Source organism: Xiphophorus couchianus, chromosome 16 (genome assembly GCF_001444195.1).
Source record: "Xiphophorus couchianus chromosome 16, X_couchianus-1.0, whole genome shotgun sequence".
NCBI lineage: Eukaryota > Metazoa > Chordata > Actinopteri > Cyprinodontiformes > Poeciliidae > Xiphophorus > Xiphophorus couchianus.
In genome coordinates this window covers 7,946,015-7,965,012 of record NC_040243.1, presented here as the reverse complement: position 1 = coordinate 7,965,012, position 18,998 = coordinate 7,946,015, and the positions used below count along the sequence as shown (strand labels likewise).

The 18,998-nt window shown below is 36.0% G+C and overlaps 1 protein-coding gene and 1 long non-coding RNA gene across 3 annotated transcripts; one reads left to right on the top strand and one right to left on the bottom strand.

Annotated features, from left to right (window-relative positions):
- The first annotated feature begins 41 nt into the window (after positions 1-41).
- LOC114159871 (uncharacterized) lies at positions 42-4,353 on the top strand. Its single transcript, XR_003598675.1, has 2 exons — positions 42-1,101; positions 3,301-4,353. It is a non-coding gene; the product is annotated as an uncharacterized LOC114159871 (long non-coding RNA).
- Positions 4,205-6,881, bottom strand: psmg3 (proteasome (prosome, macropain) assembly chaperone 3). 2 transcript variants are annotated; one of them, XM_028042107.1, is made up of 3 exons: positions 6,733-6,881; positions 5,288-5,510; positions 4,205-4,548 (listed from the first exon to the last, which is right to left on the bottom strand). In XM_028042107.1, the coding sequence occupies exons 2-3, from the start codon at positions 5,498-5,500 to the stop codon at positions 4,396-4,398; spliced, it is 366 nt and encodes a 121-aa protein (XP_027897908.1). In that variant the 5' UTR covers positions 5,501-5,510; positions 6,733-6,881; the 3' UTR covers positions 4,205-4,395. The 2 variants fall into 2 exon arrangements, with proteins under 2 accessions (XP_027897908.1, XP_027897909.1); XM_028042108.1 differs by having other exon boundaries at positions 6,638-6,878.
- Between the last annotated feature and the right edge of the window lie 12,117 nt (positions 6,882-18,998).

Here is an 18,998-nt window from a genome sequence, read left to right as displayed (position 1 = left end):
GCATTTCCGGTTAACATGAATCAGAACGTGACATTTGAGCTGAGGTGGATAGTAACTGCTTAGCTTTACTCAGTTATTCACTATATATACACTTTATAAGGAACATACTTGTATGTGGTAGTTTCACTGCGCCATATATAATTATTATTATTAGTGGTAATCTCTTGAGTATTTCTGCCTTCTCTAAACATCTCATTAAACGAAGAACAAGGATGGTTTAAACAAAATATCACTGACACTTAAAGTTTATTATGTTAAAGTGGCTTGTTTGTACACAAACTGTTCTATTGTTATTTTCGGTATACGTAGTTGTATGTGCAGGTCAAGTGAATATATGGTTAAAACAATAGAAAATGAATAACTTTACCTTATCCTAGCATATATACACCACCTTATATAAGTATTCCTTCCACAGCTCCAAGTCAGGACTGTTCTGCCACTCAAAAATAATTGATTCCAGTCAAAAGTTAAGTGTAAAAATTACTGCCAGATCTATTAATAATCTGTGGCTTACCTGGAGCTGCCAAAAATACACAGCCTTAATTTGATCAATAACTTGGATACCATTAACTTTATGTATAAACTTGCAACATTCATCTTTGCTGTATCATTTACTGGGAAAAAATTATATTGTGACTGTTTGCATGGTCAGCTTTATTTCAATTCAATTTTGAATTGAATTGAATTTATTGGAACTACTTGACAGCTTTGAAACACATTCAGATTTTATTGTAGTAGCAAAGTCTCACACTAAAAAAGCTAGGAAAAATATGAGCTTTAATTTGAGTACCTAAAAGTCCTCTTGAAAGAAATGAAGCATTTCATTCAATTGTGCTTTGTTTTACTTTTCAAGTTCAGCCATTTTTAGGAATGTCTAATAAATAATCTACACATGTTTTTTTCCATGGGGTATAAATATGGCAGAAATAAAAGGCCCATTTCTTTTATCCAAATGGCCAGTAGGCTGGATGACAACCCCTGGTTATCTTGTAATCAAACAGTCAGGATGTCTGGAGGGGTAAAATTAAAATCTTCAAAGCTCACTGCAAGAAAAAAAAAAAAAAAACATAACAAAGACTGACATGTTGGAGTCAGCCATTTGTTTAACCCTGTAAAGCCCACACCATGAAATAACTGACAGAAAATTCCAATTCTTTGAAACTGGAGCCTTTATTGGTCCCTCTGAACAAACAAAAAAAAATTTTTTCAAATATCATTTTCCATATATGAGTTTCATTTTGTATCATATTTGATACATCGGGTCACAATGCTCAAAGATTATTTTTTCTTGAACAAACAAAAACATAATAAAACACAAATAAGTTAGATAAATTGTTAATTCCAAACATAAAAAGTGCTACAACAATGCAGCAATAACAAATCCACCAATGGAACTGGCAGGGTGGCAGTCTCGAGAACATAACATTTCAATTATTTTCTAGACATATTGTGGCTCACAACCTTTTTATTTTGCATTATGATAGGCTTGGAAACAGTTTCTGTCCTTCTTCAGACAAAGATGCACTCTGCATTTCTTACAGAACACATGGGCAAAGTGGCCCACACAGTGCTTGCATCTCTGTCGGGTTCCCCATGTTGGGAAATTATTGAGGCCATCCTTTCTCACATCAGGGGGCAACTCAGTGGTTTTCCTCCTCCTAGGAGGGGTTGGCGTTGCTTCCGGAGAGGACAAAGGACTGCCACACTTTTTGACCTTTCGTGCACTTGTGAGGGCAGTGGCAACAGAGGCCTGAAACCTTCGCAGGGGCAGGTGTTTCTGCCCGGGATGCAGTTTCTCCAGGTTTCTTCTGTAGCGGATCCATGCATTGATTACTGCCACTGTGATGGTGTGCCACCAAATGTAGATGTACCATCTTCGAGATCTGAAGCTGAACTTGTACAGTGCAGAAAGCATATCAAGAAGGTCAATGCCTCCCATGAACCTGTTGTAAGTGTCAACAATGGCCGGTCTGGGAACCATTATGTGGGTTTTGGCTTTTCAATCCCAACGCTTCACACTGCCCAGTGGTTCAACACCAACAAAAGAAGAGAGCAGGTTCACAGCTTTGTTGTCATACCATCTCACAATGATGTTGTTTTCCTGGTTTACTCTGAAATCCAGTGACCCTCTTCCGTTTTTCTTCAGTTCTTTCTCATCCATCAGTTGGCAATTCTTCACCCTGTTCATTCGGACTGTGCCTATGTAGTAGATTCCTCTTTGTTTCAAGTGCTCTACCAATAGAACTGACATAAAGAAATTGTCAGCAAAAACTTTGTGATTCTTTCCTGCTGGAAGGGTTGAGGTCATTTTCAGGACAACATCTCCTGTAGCACCAACATCAGATTTCTCTTGGTCAAGATTTCCTGCCCTTTGGCACACATCAAAGTCATATAGATAGCCACTTTGCCCACCACGTCCCCACATCTTGAACCCCCACTTGTGAGGTTTTCCTGGCATGTAGCACCGTAGATGTGATTTTCCTTTGAAAGGCACCATGATTTCGTCAACAGCGTGACATTCTTCAGGTGGTCATCATCGCCGCTATCTGGGTGTTCCTCAATCCTTGCAGGAGTCCATTCCTCATCCTCATCCTCCCCTAGCTGCTCAATGTCACTTGAATTCCCACCCATAATCATATTCAGAATATCTTCAACAGTGTATGTCTTTGCCATCTAAAAAAAACACAGGCACAAAAAAGAGTGTTTATTTTATCTTTGAATTGGTCAGTTTTCATTGAAAATAAGCAAAAGGTGCAAATTGCATATCTATTTTTAAGCTATAAATGTACCAAAATTATGAACATGCAAACATGTCATTAGTTTATATGAAAAAAGACTGTACATTGCTTGACATGATGTAAAATACACGAAGTACAATAAAAGACAATTGACTGATTTTTCGAGTTAACTGACCCACTGTATCAAATTTGATACATCACTTTTCAACACGGTTTTACAAATAAATTATGATAAAATACTAAGTAATTTTACATTGCATCAACTCAGTAAGTGTTCCTATTGATAGTTCACCCCAAAACAATTTTTTTTTCTTACCTTAACCTTCTAAAATTGGCAAAGTTTTCCTGCTGAAAACGCATGTGTCCCAGTCCTTTGCCATGGCAGTCTTGTAGTATCAGTGGAAAGGCCTCTGGCGAGAAAGTTACTACCCCCTGTTGGATTATCAGTGCACTACATGTGTCTAATTGTATACATCGGGTTTTTTAGGGAAAAAAATGTCACACTGCTAATTTGGAGGTCTCAAAAACTCATGTATCATATATGATACGTTTGGCGTTATAGGGTTAAGTGACCCCACTCCACCCACTCAAAAAAACATTTTCTGTCTTATTATCACAGATTGTGGAGTTTGCTGAACCCAGCTAAGACTTTGAATAGAACAATGTGCTCTGGTCAGTTGTGGCAAAGTTTTTTGGCCTAAGCTCTAGGTATCCTTGGCAAGAAACAAAGAGTAAATATGTAGAAAGGTATACCAACAGTGGAGAAAATGTGATGTGGTTTTCTTCCAAAGACCCTTGGAACCTTGTTAGGATTCATGATATTATATTACTACTGCCAGGACCATTTTAAATAAAATTCTGAGTGCCAATAAACTGAAGATAGTTCATCAACTGGTCTTTTCAACTTCTGTTTTGTTCTACTGTTCTGTTGGCTGTGCAAAAATATGGACTACCAGCAGGGCTACCAATGTTGGAACTTTCTAAATTTATCAGTGCAAGATTATGCTACGGCCATTAAAGATATATCACTATCAATAAATGTGTTCGGCATTGTATATTTCTGAGTTTTCTGCACTATCTCATAATAATTTTTAAAAAATCAACTCAATCCTCATGAAATAATGAAACATAAACATAAACCAAGACGACCACATGTTGGATCAACATCTGTCTCACACCAAAAAGGTTCCAGTCAGTCATTTCCAAGCTCACTAAAATCCTTCAATTTTCACAGACTATCATTATTATTAGAGAAATAAACAATCCTCCTCCACTTCCAGTAATAAAGCAATATCCAGCTCTGAGAAAATGAGAAATGACTGTTGACCTTTACTTCATGTTTCTGTGATAAGAGTGCTGCAATAAAAAGACGTCACCACACATTGCGCAGTCCAATGTGTATGGAAGGAACTCGTCATTTATAACAGGCAAATGAAGCAACAAAAAAATCATTAGACTTAAAATAGTATCTTGAACTTGTCATTAAAGAATTTTATTTCTGAACATTCCAAGTAATACAAAACCTTGCTAATGAATTTCAAAATACAAAAAAGTAATATTTTATATCATTTTACAAAATATGACACTGGTAGGAGCATCTACCGTTATTTCACCAGGTCTTTTTAGTTACCGACATTATTTTTGGGGCTCTGACTTTCTACCACACTTTACAACTTTTGATGATCTCTTTGATTTCTTGTATTGTGTCTATGGAGGAATCCTTCAGGGCCAGTCCCAGTAAGACCGGCCTGTTTCCAGCTTCGAGGGATACAAACGTGGCCAGGTTTTTAGCACAGACATGAGTCAAAGGCTGTTGAAAAAATGAAAAGAAAAAAACAAAAACACAAATTAGATATAAAACTCTTAATATAGCATGCAAGAGCTCTAAATCCATACACCTGGTAAATAAGAACTTAACTTAAAACCACTTCCCAATTGTAACTTGAGAAAAAGCCTAATCAAATAACCGGTCACTGCTGTTAAAAATTTGTTACATTATTCTGTCTTCAACAATATAGCATAATTCATTCAATAAAAACCAAGTCAAAGGAAAATTGCTTTTTGAAGCTGTTTTACAGCAGCTATCATACATCTCCAAATAGAACAATAATTTATCTTTATTCTGTTTTAATTAAATTGTACATGTGTCTTCAAGATGCTGTGTAATGCATATATCTAGTATATTACAAAGGTGAAATGTCCTTATCTTCTTCTGTCTTTTCAAGACAGAATAATTCTTTTAAAATAAATTAAAAGTCTAATCAACATCTTGCGCAAACTTTGTAACAATTTATATTTCCACGGATGACACACCTTATGCACTGTGTGCCTATTAAAATGACAAGCTCAAGCAGAGATGAAATTAGTTTTCTTGAGTAAATTTTAAAAGACCGCTGAACTCCGTGCATCTCATTTCTCTACAATCTGCCAGAGTAGTTCAGAACTGATCTCATCTGGCCTTTCGCCACGTAAAATGAGTTACCCCATGTGACAAGAAGTCTATAATCACACTGATGCAATATTAATCTGACCAATTTCACCCAGCGTACCTCATCTTTGCCCAGCAGCACTTTAGTGGAGAACGTGGGGGTGCTGATATCATTAGATCGGGAGTCAGGTGTGACCGAAATCAATGTCCCGATTTTGCCGTACTGGGTAAGGACCACAAATATGTAATTACTGAACTGTGTGCAGACAACTTCTGTTGAGATTCCATTCACTTCTTTTTGTGCTTGTCTCGATTTGATGATGGGCTCAGCCATTTTGTTAATCCTGGAGAGAGAAGCAAATAAAAAAAGATGCTAAATTAATATATGTATATTTCTGAAAAGTAGCTGGGTCTTATTATTGAACATTTTTGAACAACTTAAACAGATTTAAGTTTACTGACAATGAGTTATTTTATTTTAAACTAATTAAACAGTGTGCTAGTTAATGTTATCAAGCATCTAGATTCCAAAAGTATTTTGATTGCAAAAACCTAGTGATTTGACTGGCCAGTTAAAGGTTCTGTTTTTGTACAGAAATTTAAATAATTTATTTCAGCTTTAGAACTAAACTATGTTTCATACATAAATGCTCCATAAACACCAGTCAAATATATAATTTTAAATACTTAAAAAAGCAGACCTGAAGCAGAAGTGTTGTTGAACACTGCACAATATCTAAAAATAATTTTGAAGATAAGTAGTTTTACTTTCAGATGGCCAACAGTTTGAGCCAGACAGTGACTTTTTTTGGTATACTTGCATATTTAATACATGTATTAAATACTCCTTTAACCTTTCCTTTAGTATGAAAGAGGGAAATTGTCTGTACTTGTATATGACTTTATCTAGTCCACACGACAACAATGTACAGCTTAAATTCAGAATTGTATGTTTATTTTGAATAACATCATTTAATTGATTTCTTTTCAAATCAGATTATTCTCTGTTCTAGTATTTAATGGGGAAAATATATTTATTACCATATTTTTATTTTGGTGGAATAAAAACACTATTACAAGTGAAATAACCGACATGTTATTCTGATCACTAAAAGAACAGATCATTAATCAAGGATGGATAAACAACATGCTGCATAGCAAATAAAGAAAAAAAGCTTTTTACACATTTTTTTAGACATTTTCCCAACGTGTCTAGTATAATGATACCAGATGATATCTTTGGATATTTTCAGATAACGGGGCATGAAACAGACCAAAACGGCGATTACCCATCCACATTAATTAGTATTTTTCTTTACGGAGATTGCGCAACTGAAATGGCTAAATAGACTACAACTACGGCAGAAGGGAGTATGCACTGCATACTCAAATCCACAAACAAGCAAGCCAAACGGATCATTTAAGGTATTTTGAGTAAAGACAAGCTTCATCAGAATGACTGATGTTTCACCTTGGAAGCTAACGTTAGCTTCACAGCTACGACGAGCTCCGGTAGAAAAACGAATATCGCTATTAAAAAGAAGTACAAACGCATAAAACTCTCACCATAAATTTCTGTCTATCCAGTTTATCTGTACGGAATAGGACGACTTTTGTTAGTTTTAGCTCAGCTCTGCTAAATCTCCCACCACTATGACAACAAACTGAAACAAACGTGTTCCGCTGTGTTGAGAGTACGTACTTTGCGTGATAACGTCACACCAAATCTCCACCTATCGTGTGGTTCGTGGACAAAGTGGGTCCAATTTCTTTTTTTTTAAGTTGGAGACGCATGACAGAAGTGACAGAAACTGTTTAAGTTTCTCTTTTAAATGTAAATAACTTGCAAAGGAGGCTACTAGACACATTTTAGTTGAAATATATCTAAAACTCAGTCGAACAGAAGTAAAAAGGATCATAAAGAAGAAAATGAAGGCGCGATAGCAAAAGCAATATGAAGAAAAAGAAAGTGTAGGAGAGTATATATTATTCAGTGGAAGACGTGAGAGATGAGGAGAGAAGAAAGTCGTATCACATCTGAGTTTCTGACATACAGGATTAAATAGTACCTTAGTCGTAGGGAAATATAGATAGATGTGATTATTGTGGAAGATGGAACTATTAACATATTCTGATACTGTCAGACGATAATTTACGATAATTGCATACGATAATTTTTTGCCAGCCGAAAAAAACCATGAAAAAAGAAGAAATCATGTGAACTAAATATTTTTTTTTCATTCATTCGCTTGAGCTCAACTTTAGTAGTGTGTGATTTTCGTTATTTTCAATAGCTGTGATTCCAATTTAATCTGTTTTTGTTCCTTTAAATGGCTTAGTTAGGATAAAATTATTTGGATGGAGCTCGATGGTGTCACAGTTAGTACTGTTATCATATTGTAGCAAGAAGGTCCTGGGGTCTTTTTTGTTTTCCCATCAAAGTGGGGTAGCCTTACTCCCACCCACGGTTCAAAAACATTACTGTTAATTGATTTGCTTTAATCAATCTTACGTTGCCCTTATGTATGAATGTGTGCGCACATTAGTGTGTAGTATGCATGTCCTCAGCCTATATATGTTTAGGTACCAAAAATGTACATTTTATGTAAATTGGTCTGTCTAAAATCACCCTTGATATAGGTGTGTACATGTATGGGTTTTTTGTCCATTCTGTGCTGTTCTGTAATTTAAGTGGTCTTCCAGAATATTTCCTTTGGCTTAGTGTGGGTCTGTTAGCAGTTTGACCAGCAAAATGGTTGCTGGTTGCTTTCTTATACCCCAGTTCTGACATTTCAATCAACTATACATACATACATTTTAAATAAAGTGCTCTATTCCTTTCATTTTGTCACAAGGACACATCATTCCTGAGTAGTTTCATGAGTTTCCCAAGTTTGTATTTATAAAATTGTGTTGTTGTTTTTTTTTTTGTCATAAATTGATACTTAATTATTTACTATAATCACAGAGAGGAAAATGCCCTTGTTGTTTAGTCAAAAGCTGCTCACATAATGATGCTTTAAATAAAAAGCACTTTAAGTTTCCCTTGAGTTTCATAATAAACTGAATTTAAGGCTCCTCCACAGTTGGCTGTTATTAAACAATTTTTGCAGTAATTACCCTGCAAATAACTGACAAAGCAGGAGAGATTAAACAAGGCTTTCATAAAGTATTTTGCAAACTTAATTTATTTGGGTTTAAATAAAGTCAACTGAACCAGCTGTTCTAAGGCAAGCAGCTATACAGTCAGGGTGTGTTTTAATTATAGCTGTCAATGAAGCTTTCAAAGTAGCAGATGATGTGTGGCTGTTGATTTTCATCTTTGTGTCTTCATTTGATTAAAAACAAATTTCAGTACATTCCAGATTAACCAGACCTCCGATTTTAAGAAGATCAGACAAAATATAAGCTTCTATGCTTTAAACCCAGGAGACATGAAATCAGTTCAATATTTTAAGAAGACAATAATGAGGTAATTAAGTGTAACACAAATAGCTTAGGAATTAGTACACACATGAATTGAGAAACTACTCTAGATCAATTACTTTTCCTGCAACTGCAGAGATGGACAGCTGAGGACTTTTCACTGATAGAAAAGTGCTTGCATTACATTTTTTTCAGGTGGATGTAAGGCTCCTCAGAAATCTGTGAGTGCTGCATCAGACTTCCTCGACAGGATGGGGGAAAGCATTCTTGTGAACATGATGCATTCACAATGTCAAAGTACCAGGTCTGCTGAGTTGTTACTCATTCTGAGCAGGCAGCAGCTTTGAAATTGGTTGGACCAATTCTTTTGCATCCTCACAACCCAATATGTGTCCTTGAAGGATCATCTTAAGCTTAAATTGTAATCCAAATATTCCTATGATTTCAGAATAGAAGTGAATAAATCGTCTTGTTCAAATTGTGTTTTAGAATTAGTTTTAGCAACAGTCAGTAATGATATGCAGCATATTTGAAGCGTCTGTTGGTTCTGTACCTACATCTTAACTTGAAAAATTATATTACTGAATATTCCATTTATTCAGTAATAATAAATAATAAATCTGTTTTATTCCTTTTATCCAAAGGAATAAAACAGAGACATGGTCTTAATTTTAATAACTTGTTTTTATAATACTTTAGATATATCTCAGGAATACATTTGTTCAAGCTCATAACCAGTCATTTTATTCATGATTAATTCACATAGAATAGCACTTCCATGTAAAATATGTGATTTATAAATGAAAAAAATTATTTAGTCTTCTTTTTTAAATATTATGCATTCTATAGTTAAATCTCAAGATTGAGAAGAGCTGACAAACATTAATTAAACATCAGCAAATTTGCAGAGTGGCTTAAAAGGCACAATTTTTCTATTTGGCATGTGGAATTGTACTCATCTTAACAATGACACCAAAACACACATTAAGAGCTTTAAATCTGTCACTGAAATGGACAAAATTACCCTAACTATAAGGAACTTCTTAATTTTTAAAACAAATGTTTCCCCACAGGTTATCATGGAGTTCCACTATATCCTGTGCCAAAGCCAAAATGTTTCCCCTTGTATAAGGGACATTAGGCAGCACCACACATATTTCTCATTTTACGTTGATTACATTCAAAGGGTTTGTTTTGGAGTTTTGCAAGGTGCTGTGTTTGTAAAGGAAAACTTTAGACTTCTACTTTTAATTTTTAAGAAAAAAAACACATGTTGTCATTGAACCTAAGCACAGTAGATACACTTGTTTACAGTATGTATCCTCGATTGCTTTGGCCTCCTGTAAACATGATCAGAAAATTAGCTCTTTTATGTTTTAGTAAAAGGATGTGATGCTCAAAACATTAACTTCAAGCTTCATCCCTTGCCTTGCCTGTAATGACAATTCAAAAAACACAACAAAAGAATTTCCATTTCTAAAGATTTTAATTTTCTCAAAAGCCCTAAAACTCTAATATATATATTACTCAATTCTGATTGGCTAATCCTCAAATAATAGTAAGTGTATAGCTCCATTAACTTCTTTACTCAGCAAAGACAGACAAGAATTTCCAACTTTTACATTAAATGTTTCTAATTTATATATTTTAGCTGAACATGTCACTGATTTTGGGTTATGAAGTTTTGTAGTGATAACCAATGTTGCTACTGTTACCTGTAGCAAGAACATCTTAGGTGTAAACCCCAGCCTCCCCCCTTGTGTCTAGAATTCGCATGTTCTCTACTTACATGTCTGGTTTCTCTCCAGGTACTCCAGCTTCCTCTGATTGTCCACAACATCACTATTAGGTAAATAAGTCCCTATATTATAACTATATTTGAGTGTGTGTGTGTTGTCATTTATCCTGTGTGTCTCTTTGTTATCCTGTAATGGACTGGTGACCTGTCCGGGGTGTATTATGCCTCTCATCCAGTGACCGCTGGAGATAATCCAGCGGCTACCTGCCTCCCTGCACAGGTAGCCGCTAAAGAAAATGGATGGAATTTTTAATGTTAGCTGTTGCTTAGGGAACTAACAACAACATCTGACACCGGTTATAGCTGCTCATATGATGTTTGATCTTTTTAATGTTTCTCTAGCTTAAAATACCACAGAGAGTTTGAAAATAATTCTTGTCTCAAATCACTTAGTCCATGTAATGTTACACTGTGAATTACTTAGGCTTTGCTTTGCATAATGAATTGCTGTCGACTCCTGCTAATGGTTGCAGCGGCTGCAGGGCTTAAGGGCTGCTTGCTGTTTCCAGAGAAAATGAAGAGTACTTTAATTTATTATGAGGTGATTTAAGGGAAGATAGCACTGGGCATGGACTTCATCTGTTTTTTCAAATCACAAGTTTGTGCTCTTATTTTGCCTACATGTTGTTCCTTGAAGTATTTTACATTCACATAAGATTGATAGTTTGCTTTTATCTGGAGGAAATACATATAAATGTAGCCCTTTAAGTTCCAACATCATAACCTAAAAAATAATGCAGAAAAAAATAAATAGAGGGAACAGAGATAAGATGCACTTTTGATTTTTTTGGGTGTGGAGGGTGGAGGGGGGCAATAAAAACGTGACAAACCTTAAGCCCAGACATTTAGCTTTGGTGTGACACAAAGAAAAGAAACAGAGCTGATGCCTCTTAAGGGTTTTGAGTTCTATAAACACTTCCCACGTTAAAGCTGAGTCTTTGTGTCTGCCTGTCTCAAAGAAAGATTCTGTGTGTCAAGATATCTTCCCACATAAATATCTTATTTGCAGGATGAAGAAGTTGCTGGTCACTACCACCCCCACTAGATATTGTTACATTCAATTTGTATATGCCTGTTTCTCTTTAGCAGAGACTCTTTTTTTTTATCTGTGGACTTTTTTGCTTGGTAGCTATATTTTTACTTAAGAGTAATGTCTGGAGAGCATTTTCTTCACAGCTCCTTAATAAATTCAGGGAATATATTGCAAAGGAACCTGTCTGCTTTGCTGATCCTGTTATCATAAAGTCTCACCCTAACCCGTATTTTATAGCGCAAGTCCTAAAGACAAACTGTAACTATCAAGCAGCTCTGGGATTAATCTCCCAAGACATCCTTTCTCCAAAGTTTTATAACTTTGAAGGAAGGGTCACCCTCTTAAGCTAGCCATGCAATAGACACTCAGACATTACCCTGGTGGCCACTAGAGTGCTGTGCTGCATTACAGATACAGCTCAAAGACAACTTTCCCCTGATGTTTAGGCTGATCTTATGCCACATTAGACAAACTATTGGGAATACTGTAACACTGGTTAGAAACAAAAAAAAGTGTGATTTAGCAAGATGTGAAAAGCCAGTGTGGTAGTTCTGTCTGCAGAGTCAATGTTGTCATAGTTCTCTTTTGTGTTGAATTTATTTAAAAAAGAACCACTGTGTGAAAGCACTGTGAAACTGACTGGGGATGAAAATGAAAGAGTAGCAGGGAACAACCCCTTTTAAAACAGTGGAAACTGTTTATTAATGATTAATTATTGGTCCCCAATCAATTTGCTAAAGTTTCTGGATATTTTCACTTTTTTCAGAAGCCCCACTTTAAAAAAAAAAAAAAATCTGCAGCAGCAATCCCATGCTTGGCCACTTTCCTCTCCACATTCTATTTTTAGATGGGACTAGAGACTGCAATAACACAACCAATTGCTCAGCAATGCAACGCAAAAAAAAAAAAAAAAGAAAAGTTATTATAGTATACTAGAGCGTAAAAGTGGTTTTGATATTTCATGTTTGGCAAATCCTTGTCAGCGCAACCATGATTCTATTTGTCACCAACAGCAGGAGGATTCAAATATTTTATAGAGGAGAACAGAAATCAAAGAGGCTTTGAGCACACCTCAATTTCCGTCTCTTCTTCTGACTGTGCTCCAGAAATGCACACATCAAATTCTGACTGGAACATCCTTCAGTCAGTAAACGTTTTCAGCTCAGACTTGGAATGCTCTTAAATGACATGCATATCAAATCATATCGCGCAGCAGCAGAGGTGACACAGAAACACACATCTCCCAAAACAGCACCGCAGACAATTTGACGGTTAATGTAAGCCTTCATCAACAGCACAGAAGCTCCTGGTTTAGATCACAAGACAGAATTTCAAAATTCTACTTTTAAATATTTTGTGACAATTCAAATCATGGGAAACATCAGTGTGATTTAGATTAAAAATATATATATAATAGATGGAAAACTTCAGAATGAAAGACTGCATGAGTAAATATTTCAATAATTTAATCATTTAATTCTCAAAAATCTGTGCACACAAGGGATGAGGCAAACAATTACAGAATGACTGAATTGCAAATGGATGTCATTTTTGAGCCAAGAGTCATAATCGGAAGGAAAACACAAAAGCTTGCAGAACTTCTGTGACTTAATTCTGAGATAAAGTTTGAGCACCATTTATTTGGGACTGAATGCAATAAAATTAAACTGAGTGAAATTGTAAAACATATTTCATTTGTTTTAGAAATTTAGATGCCATACCAACCAGACTTGATAATGCTGCTTAGAACAATTTTTAGGAGCAAATATCTAAGTAAAGAAATAGTAATTGTGCAGGTTTAGTCTCAAAAGAGCTGGGAAACTCCTAGAGTGATGCTGGCAGAAAGGAAAAGATGTTAGAAGAAATCTAAAATGCATTGAAGTAACGATTCTTCGGAGTAACAAAGTTTGTATTTGTCAAATTACTCCTCATTAGACTGGTAATGGTGCCTTATATTTATTTAAAATTTACATAAATGTTTTCAATCTCAGTGATTTGCAAGAAGGGTGAAGAATAAAGAAAGCTCAGTGGTGACAGAAGAATCATTAGTTTGTGTTTTTCAATTTACTTTGCACACATTTTATTACTTGCACTTTTGCTGGTGCCCTGTGTTGAGAGATTGTTGTGAAGAAGCTACCTCCTAGTGTTAGGGTTACTTTTCAATGTCTTTCTACTGGATGTTTACTGCTTTGATGTTAATCTGGACTATCTCTTTCACTTTGTTTGCCAAGCTCATCTTTCCTGTTAGCTGTCACAACCTTGATCTCTTTCCAACCTTATGTTGTCCTTAGGCTTTTTGTTTGTGTATTCTACTCACCTATAAGAAAGCGAGACACTGTTTGTCATCACAGTTGCTTCACAGCAGAAACGTCTGCAAGACAAGCACCTTCAAGGTGGAGTTTGCATAAAATCTCTGATAGCCTCAATGTTTAAGCTTCAGAAAATAATATACAGGTAGTGTCTTCTGTCAATGTCTTGGCAAAGATAAACAAGAGACTAATTAGGATATGTTGGAGAAGAATTGGTACAGAGTGCTGTAAAATAAAGAAATTGCCTAATTTCTTGTTCAGATTTTTATATCTTATTGTTTCAGATCAACAAATTTTCAAAGAAGACAGAGAGAAATATGAGTAAATACAAAACATGCTTTTGAAATAGTGATTTAATTCATTATGGAAAAAAGCTGTTACAATCAACCTGGTCATATTTGAATAAATAATTATCTCCCTTACTGAATGATGAATTAGCTTTAACTTACCAAATATTAAGGTTCAGTTTCACTGGCCAAAACGAAATAGGTCAAAATGCCTCAAAAAGCAACACACCCCTGAGCTTAAGAGATTCAAGATTAGAAAGAGAATGGGCTCTTTGCACGTCAGCGGGGAAAGCGGCTCGATCGTTTCCGATCTATTGAAAATGGCACTTTACACTGGGTATTTGCAGGGCTTATCCAAGGTAACAATTAATGATGTACATTGATCCGAAGCCCCAACAAGTAAGCTGGAGAAAGGTTTTAAGATGTTCGCCTCGTTATACGTTCACAGATACGAAGGTGAGTTTTAAAAAGCTTTTTTCAGGCTGAAAAGTGATTCCATGGAAATAACTCAGGACGGCTCCTTTACCTTCTTCTTTAAGCTGAAAAAGTTGATCCAGAGTGAAATGAAGGCTGTAAACTTTGCTGTGCGACGAATATTTACAAGCCACCGTCTTCTTAATTCAAGATCGCTTGGAAATCCATGAAAACTTAAAAGTCCATTATATTAGGAAGACAACAAAGTGCATAGTATTGTTTTAGTTGCGTCTGAAATACAACTTTGTCTTTTCTAGCTGTCATGGTAACTCAAAGCGGAAAAAAGAGAGCCGCATTTGCGCATGCGGTTGTGACGTTAGCGCAACCGCATGCGCCCATTAAAGCAGCAAGCGGCGTCGGGCGGCCCTCGCAGTTCAGCGACGCTCCGGCCTAATGGCCACCGCGGGGGTTCCGGCACCGCCGCCCACCAGTCACCGCAGATACTCTCGCGCAGTTTCCGGACCCGTCCGCCAGGCCGTACACATCGATGAGTTCGGCAGTGCTCCCTGATGATCCCTGATGACGCACCAAAAATCTGGTGCAGATTGGCTGATGTAGCGAGGAGATATAGCTGATGAATTAACCTAGGGGGCGCAGTGGAGTCAAATTACAATTTAACGCTATTTGGCTCTTTAGTGGTGAACAAAGGTTACACATATTCTTTTGCGACGACCTTAAAATACGTAAATTTTACATAGGGTGTATGCGTCCACCAGGTTTGGTGAGTTTTTGAATATGATAAAGCCCCCCAAAAACCTCCTCTTTAAGGGGGGCAGAATTGTAATAATAAACAGTATGAAAACAGTAGGCGTTCGCAGCGCTGTCGCTGCTCGGGCCTAAAAAATTTCAGACATATCTGGAAATAGAAAAAAAAAAACACGGAACAGTGGTGAATCTTTCCAGGAGTGTTCGTTTTGCTAAAGTTACTCTCAAGAGGCCATCAGCAGCTCATCCAGGAAGTCACACAAGAACCACAGCAACATCAAAAGCACTTACAGACCGCATGAACCTCAGATAGTCACTTTTAATCACTGGTGACAAAAAGGTTTGAAACATCTGTCTCCCATTTGCCAAACAACATCTTGATGATCCCTAAGACTAATATTCTGTTGGACTAATGAAACATCGCACAACTTTTAGAAGTTGTGCATTCTGTTGCATCTGTCCTGATGTCAAGTATAGTGGTGATAGTGTGACATTCTGAGACTACTTTTTCTGTACCTGAATGACTTGCTGTAATTGATGGAAACATGAATTTTGAGTCTGGCAAATAAATCTCAAAGGAGAATTCAGGATCTTAATGTCAAGTATAATGTGGTTATACAGTGGGACAATGATTCAAGTTACTCGTCCACCTCTGAACGTTTCAAAAAATTGTACAAAGTCAAAGTCTGGTTGTAAATCTGATAGAGATTCAGGGAGGTTTAGGGGGACATATTTTTGGTTTGAATAGCTGCTTTTAAAAAATAGTTTGATGATCTGAAATGTTAGTGTGAAAGAGAAGCAAAGCGATAAATAATTTAATTTTCGACACTGTACTTCCAATGTTATCCATATAAAAAAGAAAGAAGGTTATTAATTGAAGTGGAGCTGCAAAGTCTGAGGCCTCTAATATACGTAGTTTCCCTTCTTGAAAATGAAACCTAATTCTTTTGTAAAATTTATAAGGTTACACAACTAGGGTCACTTCACCATCTATACTCAGTTTTATCAGGTGTCCCGTTACATTTAAATAGGAAGACCCTATCTCACTTATGAGTATTTTTGGTTGCTTAGATACTCTACCTGCAACTCATTGCTCTCATCTCTGAGGTACTTGACATATTAGACTCTTCATGTTTTCTTTATACTCACAGTATTTCATTTGTTTGTGATCATTAATTATTGCTAATGACCTTCATTAGGTCTTAATGGAGTTTATCTTTGTCTATGCATGTTGATTGTACCAGATGAGAGCGAGCCGTGGCTAATTAAGAAAACACAATGCTTAATAGAAGATGGAATTAACGTCCTTGAAGTCAAGAGATATTGATGGGTCGCACTAAGGCCTTATAAATAGCTGAGCACGCTTGGTTGATGAGTTCATTATTGGTAATCAGTTTCCATTGGCTTTTGACACGTGTATGAGAATGAAACATAAGTACAGTGCCCTATAGTGTTGTTTAAATTCTCACTCAAATGCATCAACTGATTAATTCAAATAACTGTGTTAATTTGTGCTACTGATTATCTGCCCAGGCTTTGATGCAGCACCTCATTAGATTTGAATAGCCAGAAGGCGTTCATAACAGCTTCACTAAGAAACAGAATATTCCGAACAATTAATGATCATTTTCAAAGGCATGATATGCAATTATAAATTTGCTATGTATTTCTAAAATTATTTTACATTTGACATTGATGCAACCCTGTCACCCACCTGAAGTAATAATATAAGACTTTTTTTTATTTTTTTTTTTTACCAAGGTGGGAAAAGAAATTATTACAGAGGAGAAAGTTTAAAAACACATATTCCTATTTTTTCACATGGTCAAAAAAAAGAGATATTTTTTTCCTCAGAGCCTCAGGAGCAGATCTCAAATGACATCCATTAGTTTTCTATGCTATTGCTCAGCTGTCCCATGGAGTGATCACTTCACACCTTCAAACCCACAGAGATACCTTAAAACCGTCCACCTCCTGGAAAAACAGTAGGTAGATACACAAGGAGTTTATCATTACTGACAGATAGTGTAGTTTGAGGGGAAAACATATTTGCTTCCAAGAATGAATACAAAGTTTATGGTTCCCCCAAGGTTACTTTTAGGGAGGGTGAAAAAAAATCTGAAAGTCTGCATCCAAAGTTTGATTTTTAAAGACAGAATGGTAAAAAATTAATTGGAAACTTCAACTTCAGAGACATGAAATAAAATTTTGTCATAAAAAACAGACACATTAGTGCTTGTGCCTCAAAACTAAAATAATACAACTGTAAAAACCTTTGGGTGAAAAAGCAAACGGCAGACAAAAACATCAACAAGAGTTTTTCTCTGCTGTCCACTTTTCAGCAGCAAAAAGCAATACAGTGAATACGTTTTCTAAGAAAGCCCCAGATTGTGCTGAATTGAATGTTGCAGAAAACCACTTTCCTTATGAAAGACAAAATTTATTTCCTATATAGATTTGAAATACTTCTGAAAAAAGTTACAAAAAGTAATACAAAGAAAAAGAAACAAGAAAGAAAACTTCACAAAATCACAAACAATTCTTTTTTTGAGAGGTTAATGAAAGAAATCTCCAATATCCACACACCCACACACACACTGTACAACTAACTAAAAAACAATAGCTTCTGCTAGAAGTGTAGCTCTGATGTTTTTTTTTAGCTTTTCTGAAAGCTAAAAATAGTTAATAATAGTTAAAGTTTACATAGCTATCTTTTTATTCATCAAATTATAAAAACATAACCTGCCAGCACAGAACATAACATAACATAACAAAGTCGGCCTTCTATCACCTGAAGAACATTTCCAGGATTAAAGGACTAATGTCTCAGCCAGATCTAGAGAAACTCATCCATGCATTCATCTTCAGTCGTATTGATTATTGCAACAGCGTCTTCACAGGTCTGTCCAACAAATCAATCAAACAGCTGCAGCTGATCCAGAATGCTGCTGCTCGCGTTCTCACTAAAACCAGGAAGATAGAGCACATAACACCAGTTTTAAAGTCCCTCCACTGGCTCCCTGTAGCTCAAAGAATAGACTTTAAAATACTGTTGTTAGTTTATAAATCACTGAACGGCTCAGCACCACAATACATTAAAGATCTGCTGTTGTTGTATCAACCTTCCAGACCTCTCAGGTCTTCCGGTTCTGGTCTGCTCTGCATCCCCAGAACCAGAACCAAACGAGGAGAAGCAGCTTTCAGCATCTATGCACCACGAATTTGGAACAAACTTCCAGAAAACTGTAAAACAGCTGAAACACTGACTTCTTTTAAAGCTCAACTGAAAACCCACCTGTTTAGAATTGTATTTGAAATGTAATCAATTACAAATTTATTGATGTAACTTGACTTAATGATTGATTCTATATTGCATTGTGATTCTGTGTTTGTTATGCTGTAAAGCACTTTGAAATGCCTTGCTGCTGAAATGTGCTATACAAATAAAATTTGATTGATTGATTGATAACCTTTGAGCAGCAGCTATTCCAGTCTCCTTTCTTGGATTGTATTTAATTCACTCGGTCTTTGTGGGGCTGATTTATGCAGTTCTGGTCAGGAGTTTACATCCGTTCAACATGGGCATAAATGTCACATCAATTTTAGGCTTTTAATGACAAATTTGAATTTGAAAATGTTGTAATGATTATACAACATACAGCTTAAGTGCTGGCTAAGAAACTGTTAAAACAAGACACAAGATAACAAGACAACAATTGGGCTACTTGGTTGCCATGGGGAGAGGTTAATTTGGAAGAGTTAAGGTGAAGCGAAGCTTTCAAGCTAAAGAAAAATGCATG

What these genes read in the sequence shown, in the direction of transcription:
- psmg3 (XM_028042107.1), bottom strand. Translation starts at nt 5,500, where the DNA reads ATGGCTGAGCCCATCATCAAATCGAGACAAGCACAAAAAGAAGTGAAT. An exon ending in TGCTGCTGGGCAAAGATGAG is followed by an intron (nt 4,549 to 5,287) that starts GTACGCTGGGTG and finishes TTTTTTCAACAG; the next exon opens with CCTTTGACTCATGTCTGTGC.